Below are 14,787 nucleotides of genomic sequence, written 5' to 3' on the forward strand. Positions count from 1 at the left end.
TTACAGGCGCCCACCACCATGCCCAGCTAATTTTTGTATTTTTAGTAGAGACGGGGTCTCGCCATGTTGGCCAGGCTTGTCTTGAACTCCTGACCTCGGGTGATCCACCCGCCTCGGCCGACACATACAGTCTTAACGTAATTTCCACAAGGGAAGTATTTCCAGTAGGACTTAATTCAGTGGAGACAAAAAGGCAAGCTATTATGTTGGTGCAAAAGTAATTGCGGTTTTTGCCTTTTTGTTGTTTAAACTAACCGCAAAAACCACAATTACTTTTGCTCCAACCTTAATAAGTCATGATCACTGTTGAAACTTGTGATTCCACATTTGACTTAAGGCATTTGCATTATTCTCTTTCGTTTGCTTTTAAAAAAATAAATTGGAACTTACCTTTTTATGATATCATTATTATAAAACATCACCTCCTGAAGAAAATTCCACATTTAGGAGGAATAAAGAGGCAGAGGAGACACTGGCAAAAATACCAGATGAGATATTCAAGCATCTCCTTCTGGTGTCTTTTGGGTCCAACAAAAGCCTCAGAGATCCGTGTCATACACTTTGACCTCTGAATGTTAAACGGTACCAGAATCCAAGTTCATACCATAGCTACAAAGTTCCTAAGGATTTACATACTTGTACATGAAGTTACATGGTATTGTAGGGAGATGAAGGGTTCCCTGAGTCTGGCTGTGATCAGCTCTAAACAGAGGATTCAGGTAGTCGGCCCGATTCTTCCACAGGTGAGCCCATAATGAGTATGTTCTTTCTTGAATCCTGTTATAAAGAAAATAAGTCTATAAATTACCTGTTTTGGTGCTTACACATAGTAGATATGTTATATTAATGCTGGAAAGGAACTAATAATTGTTACCTGAAAACCACGTGTCTGTTCGATAGCAGGTAGATGTATCATCTTGGTGACTTCATGGTATAGAGGGAGAACACTGTAATAATCTCAACTTCACCACCATCTGTACTGGCCTTGACAAGGTGTTCGATTCCTTTAAGTGTGTGTGTGTGTGTGTGTGTGTGTGTGTGTGTGTGTGTGTGTGTGTGTGTGTTAAGCTGTTCTTTTGGGGGGAGTGTGTGTGTGTGTGTGTGTGTGTGTGTGTGTGTGTTAAGCTGTTCTTTTGGGGGGAGTTTTTTCCCCCAAATAGTCATTGGACATTTATAATTTGTCAGACACTATTCTAAATGTTTCACATGTTTTCTCTCATTTAATCCTCACTGAGTTGCTATGAGGTATGTCTAATTTACAGATGAGGAAACTGAGGAAGAGAGAGAGTAAGTGGTTTCTCAAAGTCCTATAGCTAGTAAGTGAAAAAGCCATATTCAGACCCAAGCAGATACTGTTAGAATTGGCTAGTCAGGTACAAGAAAACAGGTGACCCTGAAGGATACACTCTGCTCCTTCTAAATCATCTCCATGGAATCACACTTGAGCTTCCTTAGAGAAAAAAAACTAGTATCCACTACAAAAATTAATTTTATGAGTCCATTTCATTTGAAATGATCATTCCCCAAATTAAATCTGATAATGTTGTATATATCATAGTTAAAATAATTTCATTTTTTGAAAATTTAAAAAATGTTCTCTCATTTATACTGCCTAAATCACTTTGTTGTTGTAAGGTTTTTACTATCACTTATTTTAAAGTCCACATTTTATCTACTTTTACCCTTGGATAAATCAATACAGTTTTAATCTAAATAAATTCTGGCTTTTATATTTGCTTTCCCAATTAAATTTGCAATTTTTATTATGGTAGCATAGCCACCAAAGATATTTAACCTTTTCCTTTTAAATGCAAAAACCACTTTTTTGACTCCAGAAAATTCCCTTTCGATATTCGTGCATCAAGTCTGTCAAGCTGCCTGTGTATCAGGCAGAAACTGAGGGAAAAAAACTGTATTTATCTGTCAGTTGATGACATTTAAACCATTTCTGAAATGATGCCAGGAAAAAGAAAATAAAACTAATCTGTCAGTATAGGTATGTGACTAAATGAAAAAAGTCTTCAAAATTATGAAAGGCCACCTAAAATTCTCAGTCATCAAAATCTTTAAATAAAAGTTAACCAAAAACACCAAAACACTTACTTGAGTTCTTGTCTCTCCTTTTGGCTGTTACATAGGAAGTTTCCAAACTGGCAAGAATAAATGTGATGTTGAATGTGAATCAAAAACCTCTCATTGAACTCAAAGGCACAGGGAAATTGCTCCATTAACTGCCAGACACACTCAATGAACTGGTCAATAACTGGAGAGATTTCTTTTGGGTCACCATCTAGATTGCCATATCTATAAAACAAAGCATTAGAGACTTTTCAAGGCAGATTTATTTTTAAATTAGAAAGCCATAAATGCAAAAACAACCATAAAAGCAACCCTAGTTCCTAAATAAATCTTATCTTACAAACTTGCAATGACAAAAAAAGTAGAAAAGTTAAGATTTTAAATTCAAATTTCCAGAGCAACTTTGTAGTGAAGGTCTGGATAGAAGGGATGTGTTCACGTTATAGTTACAAAAGAAAGTGTTAGTGCAAGAAATAAAATTCAAAGACACTTTCCACAGAAAAAGGGCATTTTTAAATTCATTGCTTAAAAGTACATTAGAACTTTTAAAATAAATGTTGCACTTTATGAGCGGGTGAGAAGAAATGTCCAAACAACTTTAGGGCTCTTCATTTTTTGCACTGTTTTGTTGGGAAGGGATGAGGAAAAAGACAACTTGAAAAAAAAATCGTGGTTTCCCAAGTTGCCAGGAATATTCCCATTTCTAAAGCGGTTAAAGCTTGTCACATGATTTATTTCCATGTGACCACAGATTCCACATGTATTTTTATTTTATCTCCCATTGCTTTGCTTTTTCAAGAGCACATCAGAATCGTCTTCCTCAAATTTGTATTGATTTTAAAATGAAGACTCCTTAGCCCTTTACACTATTGTGTGAGTTTTACAGAGAATCCAAAAGGATGTTTTGGTGTCATCAAAGACAAAATAACAATATAGAACCCTGTGTTAGTAAGAGATCATCACCTTGAGGAAGAGAAATGAGCAATGATCAGTTTTAGAGTTTTCCCAAGAGTGGGAACATTGGAAATTGTCTAGAAACTTCTCAGATCTTACAGTTTCTCACCTTTGGTAGCTTTAAAAAGTGTTGCCTAGGCTAGCCATATGTAGAAAGCTGAAACTGGATCCCTTCCTTACACCTTATACAAAAATTAATTCAAGATGGATTAAAGACTTAAATGTTAGAACTAAAACCATAAAAACCCTAGAAGAAAACCTAGGCAATACCATTCAGGACATAGGCATGGACAAGGACTTCATGTCTAAAACACCAAAAGCAATGGCAACAAAAGCCAAAATTGACAAATGAGATCTAATTAAACTAAAGAGCTTCTGCACAGCAAAAGAAACTACCATCAGAGTGAACAGGCAACCTACAAAATGGGAGAAAATTTTTGCAACCTAAACGTCTGACAAAGGGCTAATATCCAGAATCTACAATGAACTCAAACAAATTTACAAGAAAAAAACAACCCCATCAAAAAGTGGGCAAAGGATATGAACAGACACTTCTCAAAAGAAGACCTTTATGCAGCCAAAAAACATGAAAAAATGCTCATCATCACTGGCCATCAGAGAAATGCAAATGAAAACCACAATGAGATACCATCTCACACCAGTTAGAATGGCGATCATTAAAAAGTCAGGAAACAACAGGTGCTGGAGAGGAGGTGGAGAAATAGGAACACTTTTACACTGTTGGTGGGACTGTAAACTAGTTCAACCATTGTGGAAGTCAGTGTGGCGATTCCTCAGGGATCTAGAACTAGAAATACCATTTGACCCAGCCATCCCATTACTGGGTATATACGCAAAGGATTATAAATCATGCTGCTATAAAGACACATGCACACGTATGTTTATAGCAGCACTATTCACAATAGCAAAGACTTGGAACCAACCTAAATGTCCAACAACGATAGAATGAATTAAGAAAATGTGGCACATATACACCATGGAATACTATGCAGCCATAAAAAATGATGAGTTCATGTCCTTTGTAGGGACATGGATGAAACTGGAAACCATCATTCTCAGCAAACTATCACAAGGACAAAAAACCAAACACCACATGTTCTCACTCATAGGTGGGAATTGAACAATGAGAACACATGGACACAGGAAGGGGAACATCACACACCAGGGACTGTTGTGGGGTGGGGGGAGGGGGGAGGAATAGCATTAGGAGATATACCTAATGCTAAATGACAAGTTAATGGGTGCAGCACACCAACATGGCACATGTATACATATGTAACAAACCTGTATGTTGTACACATGTACCCTAAAACTTAAAGTATAATAATAATAAAATTAAAAAATAAAAAAATGAGGAAGAAAAAATTGCATTATGGGAGAATATGATTTATTTTAGCATAAAGTGAATTTTAGTCTTTTATGGCTTCAGAATTATTTCAAAACAAACTTTATTGAAAATCAAAAAAAAGGGTTGCCTAATATTAATGTATTTTTTCCTTATCAAACAATTATCTAGCTGATCTTCAGTCATTTCCATATTCTCTCTGTCATCTGTCGCCTATCTTGGAGATCCTAACTGCCTAGCATATAATATTAATAGAACCCCAAACTGAAAATAATGCCATGTTAAGAAGTTTATCTAATTGAGGGCTTTAATTTTCTCATTTGTAAATGGAATTCCTATGCTTTCCTGGAAAAAATTAGAAAAATAGAATTCCTGAAAATCACAGAATTAGTGATCAATTAATGCTAAAAGCAAAAGACTACAAAAATATACTTGAGCAGTTGCATGCATTTAGAATTTTAAGAAAACACAGTAAAACATCTGAAAATATATATCAAACTAATGAAACTTGCTGCCTAAATTTAAATTTTATCACCAAAGACTAAACTAAGTACAGCTATACTATTTAAAATTCAAAGAGTAGAAAACGCCAGAACACAATACAGGCATCATCAACACTGACAAAAGTAGACTGGTGGCTCCCAAAACAACAGCTTCGGCATCCCCATTCCACAGATGAGAGACCAAAGGTCAGGCAGCACAGATGTCCAAGGCCAGACAGTGAATACCATGGCCTGGATCTGGAGTTGGATGTGTCTGGTTCTGAAGCCTTCATCATCTCTCCAGAGACATCTGGGACAAACTGCACTCCGATACAAATGCCTTAGGACTATAGAAGATCAAAGAGAAACTTCCACAGGCAGTTTACAACTTGCAGACTAAAGTGAATCTCTGGACTTCTAAAATGGAATAATTTAGTAAGTCACATGCAAATGGCAGGAGGAAGGGAAGGCTGATCCTCACTAGGACAATTAATGAACAAGCATTCTCTGTCTCTTCTAGAACAAGTTAACATTAGTTAGTTCTGCCCAACTGTTACCAAGAGGAATCAGTTATAACTTCATTTATCTATGATATGACATATACAACAAAATTTAAGCTTTCTGAATAAGAGACACAAACTCTTAAAAAACAAGACGATTTTCCCCTAAATATTCAATTGAAAATTTTAGAAACAGTGCTTTTATTCTAAACATTCAAAACAACAGTCTTAAATATTACTTACCGGTGATTAAACTTATGACCAAAGGAAATCCAGTCCTTTTCAATTAATACCTACACAAGAAAGAATACAAATATCATGGAGAGAAGCAGACGAAAAATAAGAGACCACACAACCAATAATGTTGAGGAATTCAGAGGCACTTGCAGAAGTCCCCATCCTCGAGTAACCTGCAAATGCATGAACAGGCATTATCCACCCATATAGAGATGCACATGGCAAGGGCAAAATTGAAGGTCATCCACAGGAACAGTGAGTGGAAATGGATGTATAAAAACGCAGGAACCCACCCAGTGAATGCTTCCTATGTGCCAGGCACTGTTCACATTGCTTTACATATGATCTCTAACTGTAGGATAGGTATTCTCACTCTTTTAGAAGGGGAACTGAAGGAAAGAGGTTTCATATTCGCCCAAGATCATGCTACTAGGAAGCAGACACCTCACAGCCCAGCTCTCTCCACTTCAAACCCTATCTCAACCAATGTGTGATGCTGCCTCTCAGTGTAATGTAAATTACCAACCTCTTTACAAAAAACAATTGGGAAGTTTTTCAGTGATCTTTTCTACACATTAGAAGAATTCTAAAATGATGGGGTTTGGGGTATATTCAAAGCTTCAGCCCTGCTTTGAAATTAGGGTTAACATGAATTTCTAAGTCTGAAGCAGTCCAGATTATTATTTTTAAATGTTTATTTTGGTTTTGTATTTTATATTGTTTTATATTTTAAAATTTATTTTTGAGACAGGATCTCACTCAGCCACGTAGGCTGGAGTGCAGTGATGCGATCATGGCCCACTACACCCTTGACCTCCTGAGCTCGCGTGATCCTCCCACCTCAGCCTAAGTAGCTGGGACCACAGGTGGGCTCTACCACACCTGGCTAATTTTTTTAAAATTTTTTGTAGAGACGAGGTCTCGCCATGTTGCCCCGGCTGGTCTCAAACTCTGGGGATCCAGCAGTCCTCCTTCCTTAACCTCCCAAAATGCTGGGATTACAGGTGTGAGCCACCGCACCCAGCCTGGATTTTAAAAAGTGTTTAGTCAAGTAATATGGATAGTCTGATCAATATCCTCAACGCTTCCAAGTGGCCAGAGATTTCCCCTTACAAAGAAATACGAACTGGTGGAAGTCTGTTCTTGACAACTCGAGACATTTTCTTTGCGTTGTAAGTTTAATGGGGCACAATGAGAATGAGTTGATGATAGAAAAGGATGTGTGCAGAAGAGCCTAAGGGCAGTGTGTGACTGGCAACCTCTTTACTCTCCAAATGCAAATGAAGCAATCCAGCCCTACTGACCTCAGTCCAGCAGGGATCTGAAGCAAGAGTATCACTTTGAGGTGTCAGTGCTATCACAGGTAACTGGAAGTTCTCAGACACTTCCAAAAAAATAAAAACATCCCAGAGAGGGAGCCTGCCTCTTCGCTCTTGTCCGAGGGTGTTGCTGATATTACTCAATAATGGAGACCCCGCAGTAAAGATACTCCATTAGGACTCCTTTGTCAGCATCTTCTGTAGCACGGATTCGTGATTCACTGAAGCACTTTCTACCAAATCATGGTTAAGAGGTTAATTCATTTTAAGGAACTTATACCAGATCAATGAAAACTTCACCATCCCAGGCAACTATACAATACTCTGTAGTTGAAAGCAACATGTTACATTTTGATGCCCACCTAAAAAGTTCAAACTCTACAGGATATACTCGTCATTTCAGCAAAGAACAACAACAACAAAGGCTGTGAAATTTTCAGTATCCTCATCCAGGGGTGTGAAGGACTACTTAAAAAACATACCCTGGAAGTGAAAACAGTTTTTCCTACCAAGGACTTTTGGCATACACAACATAGAAAATTTTTTCCCAAAATATTTTGTCTAAAAAGTTTTCTGTTATATATTCACGTTACCTCAAACGAAATACTTATGAGCAAATGATATATAAAATTGTCTTACAAACTACCAAATATATTTTATATTTGCCCCAAAACTCATTCAGTAGCACTGACTTGAAATGGTTTCAATATCCCAGAAATTCATCTCTTTATTCCAGGCCTATCTGATCTCTTCCCCTTTAATCTTGCTGAGCTACTAAAAGAAAAATAATGCTGGCAAGAAAACAGCAGTTGCCAGTAGTTGTAAAAACAGGGGTCCATTCCTGATCAAGGCACCGCCTGTGGGAATGGCCCAGTGGCCACACTCACCATGAAGCCCTTCAGAGTCCGGTAGTGAGGGTCCAGCAGCAGGCTTGCCACCGAGCACACCTGAGCGGTCCTGTCCCAGCCATCAGAACAGTGAACAAGCACACTTGCCCCTTCCTCTGAAACTGCCTAGAAAACACACGATCCGCAAAGAGTCACAAAGAATGGCTGTAAAAAGGCAGAACCTCTCATCACAGCCAGGTTTGACTGTATATTTACAGAAAGAAACAGCCAAAACGAAACACCTGTCCATTCATCTATTTAGGGCCCCCCCTAATTAGGGCAGAGCCAGAGTGGCCTGGTGCTGGCAGCTAAAGCTTTCCCTTCCCATTCTATCCAGAAGCCACCACTCAAGTCATCTCCAATAAGCGCATGTACTTAACTAAATATAAGCATTCGTCCTATGCAAATGGACCTTCAACCCTCTTCCCTCCCCTCTGGGTTTCCACATTAAGCCTTACTGAAATTCTGGAGTTGCTACTGGCCCCAACCATTTCCAAAAAGGAAAAGGCAAAAAAGTTATAAATTACAGACCTATGAAGTCATAAATAAAAGGTAAGAGTCAAGTAATGGATCCAAGGTTGAGGAAAGGAAAAAACAAAAGTAAAAATGACACCAGAAAATCTCCACGAAGGAAAGAATATCTATTTGCTATTGCAAATGCACATCATTTTTTGCTAAATATCTTAGCAGTTAACATACGCTGGGAAACATGGGAGAGATTTCATCATGGTATTTATCACTACCTAAAATTCTAGTTTTATTAGTTTATTAATACTCTGTCTCAGCTGGAGGCAGTGGCTCACGCATGTAATCCCAGCACTTTGGGAGGCCGTGGCGGGTGGATCACTTGAGGTCAGGAGTCTGTGCCCAGCCTGGCCAACGTGGTGAAACACTGTCTCTACTAAAAATACAAAAATTAGCCAGGCATAGTGGCGCATGCCAGTAATTCCAGCTACTTGGGAGGCTGAGGCAGAAGAATTGCTTGAACCTGGGAGGCAGAGGTTGCAGCGAGCTGAGATCGTGCCACTGCACTCCAGCCTGGGTGACAGAGCGAGACTCCCTCTCAAAAAAAAAAAAAAAAAAATTCTCTGTCTCCCACAGCAGAATGTGAGCTCTGTGAGGGAAGAGACTTGATCTGCCTTATTCACATCACATCTGTAAAATCTAGAATAGTACCTGGCACTAAATAAAGATTTCTTGAATAAATGATTACCTCAAAACAGGGAACATACCATGGCATCAGGGAAGATATGGTTCTCTTTAGGTATAAATCCAAGGAATTTATTTTTTTTAAAAAAACTGAATAACACAAAAGACATTGCATTCTAAAACAGCTTGTGTGAAAGCTGCAGCAACATTTTCCTATGGCAGAATGGACGCTACCTTCCAGCTACTTTTGCTTATGCCATGACTTTTGCTTATGCCATGACTAAAAAGAAGGCTCTATTGGATGTAAGCCCCAAGCCCCATCACTGAAGTAACTCACATTTGGTTGTATTCTACAGAAAATTCTTTCCTCCATCCAGGATTAAGCCTAATGGAAGAGAATACTCTGGAAATATTTTACCATTTGATCACAGTGCTGACATACTATCAGCTAAGCACTGTATTCTTTCACAAAATCACATCTTCAGTGCACAAACTATATGGAGCTCTACAAAGCTGGCTACCCAGTCAATGCAGTGCAGCTTAGGACAGGGAAGTCCATGGCAGAGGGATACCCATTTTGAAGTCAGTGGTTTGCTCATCTGTCCCTTAATTTATTTCCTCTGCAATTGCATACCTTTGCAATGAAGATTCCTGCATCCATTATGGCTTTAATGTGCCTTAACCAGCCAGAGTTCTCCAGACCCCACAGGAAATCACTCATGGAGGGAGATTTAAGTTCACACACTGCAAGATAAATGATGTTATAAAAGCAAAATTAAGGTACTCTCTCATTTTACGTATGATCATGTTTTATAGGTAGTTTGTTAATGATTCCTTTGTTGTAATAGGTATTTTCTGGAAGACTTAAGTCAAAATAAATACCCACGTTTACTAAACTTGATTCTATGGAACCATTTCAAGTAAGGCTTTTCTGCCTTCTTTGGTCACAGGGAATACTGCACTTGTTTACAAGTATTATATATATGTAAGGTGTAAATCCTAATATTAATGAAAATCATTAAGAGTTCTGGCAGAAAACATCTATTTGCCTTTCCAGCAAAGTAATTAAAAATGGGCCACTAAGGAATATGAATTGGGAGTACTATGAGGAAAAAAATCATATAACTAATTGTAGCACCTACCCACTTAGAAGTTTCCATCACCCAACCACTTCAGATTAGGACTGTTGTAAAAACACAAGACAGAGCAATCCTAAATTTCTTAAATGAAAGTGATCAAACTCCTCTTGCCAATAACCCCCACCCAATGGGAGTAAGGCCTGTAAGCTTAAAAATAACACATATGCCTCTGATCCAGTTCTAGAGCATCAGGGTAGAGGCTTTCCCTTTGAGTGAAAATGAAGAAAACCTAGGATCCCAGTGATATCTATATTTACACAACTAAGGCAGGTGTATAAACACCTCTATAATATTATAAACCACCAACTTTCACCTCAGGAGCTTCTTTTATTTAACGTAAAGCATTAAAAAGCTTTAGAGCTAGTGTTCTGAGTACATATCACAAATACTGCAATGCAAAGTGGAGGTTTAGACCCATAAAGCCCTATTGAGGAGTCTTATCAATCAACCAATGAAATTCAATCAAGAAATCATAGATTTCTTTTTATTTTACTGTTCTCTGTGATGCAGTAAATACACATAGGGAAAAGGGAGCCTTTTTTCTACCCCCAACTCCATGAGCAAAGAGCTGTGTAGTCTTGCCCATGTTATTCCAGTCTCTGAGCCTCAATTTCTTCATTTTTAAAATGGGGAAGGTGTATAAATTATATCCTTCTAACTCTAAACCTCCAGATTCAACTTTGTGAACTCTTTGAAAGCACTGTGCATATGGGTCACATAGCAGCATTAACAAAAATATTAATTCGTCAGATGCCCTGCCTCCGAGAATGCAGATAAGAGGATTCAGTGATTTCCTGCAGCATAAAAGCCACACACACAAAAGCACAAGTAGTTAAATTCTGAGTCATAGATGACAACAACGTTGAAGGAAATAACACTGAAATTCCCAGCAAAACACCCAACCTAAGAAAAACATATCATGAATATGTTCAGGCAAGATTCCAAAATCTTCCTTCCAAATGCCTGCCCTGAGCTGGAAGCACAGCTCTGAAGACCTGATATGCAGTTGGTGAAGGGACAGCCCTTGGAATTAGCTCTGGTTCGGAGCACTACCTTTCTAAGGTCACAGTGTTGCCCCTTCCACACCTCAGGCCCAGCATCACAGTCAGGAAGGCACTATGTGTCTGATAAAGTGCATGCAGAACAGTAAAGGAGAGGGTTGCTTAGTGGAAGGCCAGTGAAAAAACACACAATGATTCACAGAATCTGTGGCTCTAATAGCCCTGGGCAGTCAGCCGTGGGCTGAGAGTTCCCAAGCTTACAGTTTTAATCATTAAAAGTTATACAATATTTAAACATATAAAGATTAAAATGTAATATATCCTGACAATGAAATACCATTCAGTGATAAAAGGAGATGAGCTATGAAAAGACACAGAGGGAAGTTAAATGCACAGTGCTAAGGGAAAGAAGCCAACTTTTCCTTGAAAAGGCTACATATTATATGATGTCAACTATATGACCTCCTAGAAAAGGCAAAACTATGGAGACAGCAAAAAAATCAGTGGCTGCCAGGGGTTAGGGTTGTGAGAGAAATAAATAGGTGGAGCACAAGAATGTTTAGGGCAGAAAACTATTCTGTCCACTATGACAGTGGTTACATTCATTATTAAACATTTGTCAACACCCACAGAATGTCCAACAGCAAGAGGGAACCGTACAGTGGACTTTGAGTGATACTGATGTGCCAATGTAGGTGCACTGATCACAACAGTGTACCACTCCGTAGGGGATGTTAATAATGGAGGTGGCTGTGCATGTGTGCAGGCAGGGCTAGTTGGGACTCTCTGTACCTTCTGCTCAATTTTGCTGTGAATCTAAAACTGCTCTTAAAAAAAAAAAAAAGTCTTTAAAAACATGATAATGTAACAGACATCCAGATTGGCCACAACTGCTCCAGATGTCTCTTAAGAAAAAAATACAAAACAGAAAAAAGGCTGGGCACAGTGCCTCACACCTGTAATCCCAGCACTTTGAGAGGCCAAGTCAGAAGGATCATTTGAGCCAAGGAGTTCAAGAACAGCCTATATAAAGTAGTGAGACTCAGTCTCTACAAAAAAGAGAAAAAAATTAGTGAGACTTAGTGGCACATGCCTATTGTCCCAGCTACTTGGGAGGCTGAGTCGAGAGGATCACTTCAACCCAGGAGTTTGAGGCTGCAGTGAGCTATGATCTTGCCACTGCACTCCATCCTGGGTGATGACAGAGCCAGATCCTGTCTGTAAAAAAATAAAGTTACAAATAAAGTCTCGTGTTTTCGTGTCATCCTGCTTCTTTCCTGTGAAGATTGTTAATATTCCCAAGAACTTTTTTCCTTTCACTACTTACATACTAGCTGTGTGGGCTTGGGCAGATTACTTAGCCTCTCTGTGCTTCAGTTTCCTCAACTGTAAAATGGTAATAATAGCCTCTGTATCAAAGTGTTATTCTTTATGTTAGCCCTTATTACTATTATTCTCAAATAATATAAATATTTTATAGGTATTAAAATTTACATATATATTATAGTGCAATTTTTATCCAACTTTTTTTAGATATCCATATTATGTAAATAAATTTCATTAATTTTAACAGCTATATAATATTCCACTCTGTATCTTAAATTATTTATCCATCCCCCTACTATTGACAGTTGTTCCCTCTTTTTCAATATTTACAAACAGTACAGTAAAAAAAAAAAAAAATCTTTCTACAGTCTCCTTGTGGAAAGTCTCCCTGTACCTGGATTTCTATAAGTGAAATGGGCTGGGTCATAGAGTTCCTAACTCTTCAGCTCTATCATGTACAGTTGGCCCTCTGTATTCTCAGGTTCCACATCCTTGGAGTCAACCAACCACAGAGCATAAATATTTGAAAAAAAATAAAAATAACAATACAACAAAAAATAATGGTAATAGAAAACCAATCCAGTGTAACAACTATTTGCACAGCATCTACATGGTATTAAGTATTGCAAGTAATCTAGAGATGATTTTAAATACATGGGAGGATGTGCATAGGTTATATGCAAATACACCATGTTATTATGTAAGGGACTTCGGCGTGTGTGGATTTGAGAATCTATGGGGGCTGGGGTGGGGGTGCTGGAAACAATTCTCCTTGGATACTGAGGGATGACTCTACTGCCAAATTGCTCTTGAAAAGGGCTGCAGTGGTTTATGCTCTCACCAGTAGGGTGGGAAAGTTCCTTTTCCCATATCCCAACTAATACTTGGTAATGCTGATGCTTTAGGTTTTGCCAATCTTATAATATTTCTCTAAGAATATTAATGGCAGTTTTTGTTTTCTTCTCTGAATTGAATGTTGTTTTCTAGACTTTTTAGAATTTGCTTGAAGTGTGTGTGTTGTGGGGGTGTGGTCTCTGTCCTGCATGTTGAGCTTTCCTCAGTTTTCTGCTAATTTTTGCCTGTCCATTCACATGTAAGAGCAAGACACAGGATGCTGGCTGGCAGTGCCGTGTGCCGTGTGCCGTGTGCCGTGTGCATGGGCAGGCTTTCTTAGCTGCTGGGCTTTGCTATGGGGGATTTGGCCAATGTAACATCTGCAAGTCCTTTGTCTTGGATGTTTGCAGGCCCCAGCATGGAATCTTCTGAACACCTGAGTGCATCACGTTGGATGCCAATGTCCTAAGAGGACCGCTGGGGCAGTAACCGTGGGTCTCATTCTTCCATACTTTCCCTTAACCCCTGTTTTTGGCCTGGAATTCCCCATCCCCTCTTCCAGCTTTTCCTGGTACTCCTGAACCCAGAGTCCCTGTAGTCAACGTTTCCAGAAAGGTTGACTTTCCAGAAAGTGTATCACCATCTTCTCTTGTGGAAGTGTGGAAAGAGGCTTCACTAGGCAGTGCAGGGGAGGAAGGAGGCTGGGATCCAGTGAACTGCTTCTTGTGCAAACATTCGGCTACTACCCTTGTTTCAGAGATACCTGATGGCTCGAATTCCAGAGATTGTCTAAGGATCTGCACTTCTATTTAGCTTACTTTGGGGTTTCTCATACTTCCACCATAAATTGCAGCTTTTTTTTCTAGTCTGTGGCATTACTTATCACTCATCCATTTATTTTGCAGCTTTTATATTTTTGTTTCCATCACCTCCTCTTTCAATCTCCCGTCCTTTTGTATTTTTGCCTTTTTTTCCACTTCATTCTCATTTTAGTGGGAAGTCAGGAGGAAGTGGGTAAGTTATTATATGTTGTGTTTAACTGGAACAGAAACAAGAAATTACTTTGGGCCTGTGCAAGGCAGAAGCTGGAACTGAGATTCCCTACATCAAACTGAGCTGTTAAAAAAAATCCACTCATGCACTCAGGATGATGATGGGAAGCCAGTCTCTGCCTGGACCCTGCATGAGGAAAACAAAAATCTCTCCTGAGATGCTGAAACCCTGGGCCTAGTCTCACACATGTTTGGGATCCAAACACACCTTCCTTATGCACAGAAGTCCCCAAGATAAGGAATTATCATGTTTGGGCTGGGAATCTCACAGACACCCAGCAGATGTACACCAAATGCTGCTTAGGAGCAACACTTCCACAATTCTGTGGAATCCCATAGAAAAAGCTGGGCTGAAGACAAGCTTTCAGCACACCAGTGAACAGTGTTCATGATAATGGCTAGCAGGCAGAGGAAAAAAGATACAGGATGAGCACCCCAAGAACCCGATATGATAGAACAGTC

At 39.0% G+C, this 14,787-nt stretch overlaps 2 protein-coding genes across 5 annotated transcripts in view; one reads left to right on the top strand and one right to left on the bottom strand.

The window, feature by feature from the left end:
- VPS37A (VPS37A subunit of ESCRT-I) overlaps positions 1 to 14,787 on the top strand; it is an 85,465-nt gene that overhangs the window by 57,403 nt on the left and 13,275 nt on the right. The window lies entirely within an intron of this gene.
- MTMR7 (myotubularin related protein 7) overlaps positions 1 to 14,787 on the bottom strand; it is a 116,902-nt gene that overhangs the window by 7,526 nt on the left and 94,589 nt on the right. The window contains 5 exon segments of one of the 2 annotated variants that reach the window (NM_001133083.1): positions 637 to 777; positions 2,104 to 2,304; positions 5,625 to 5,674; positions 7,825 to 7,950; positions 9,608 to 9,717. In NM_001133083.1, coding sequence (NP_001126555.1) covers positions 637 to 777; positions 2,104 to 2,304; positions 5,625 to 5,674; positions 7,825 to 7,950; positions 9,608 to 9,717 — 628 coding nt within the window. 2 annotated transcript variants of the gene reach the window in all.

Source organism: Pongo abelii, chromosome 7 (assembly GCF_028885655.2).
Source record: "Pongo abelii isolate AG06213 chromosome 7, NHGRI_mPonAbe1-v2.0_pri, whole genome shotgun sequence".
In the NCBI taxonomy this organism is placed as follows: domain Eukaryota; kingdom Metazoa; phylum Chordata; class Mammalia; order Primates; family Hominidae; genus Pongo; species Pongo abelii.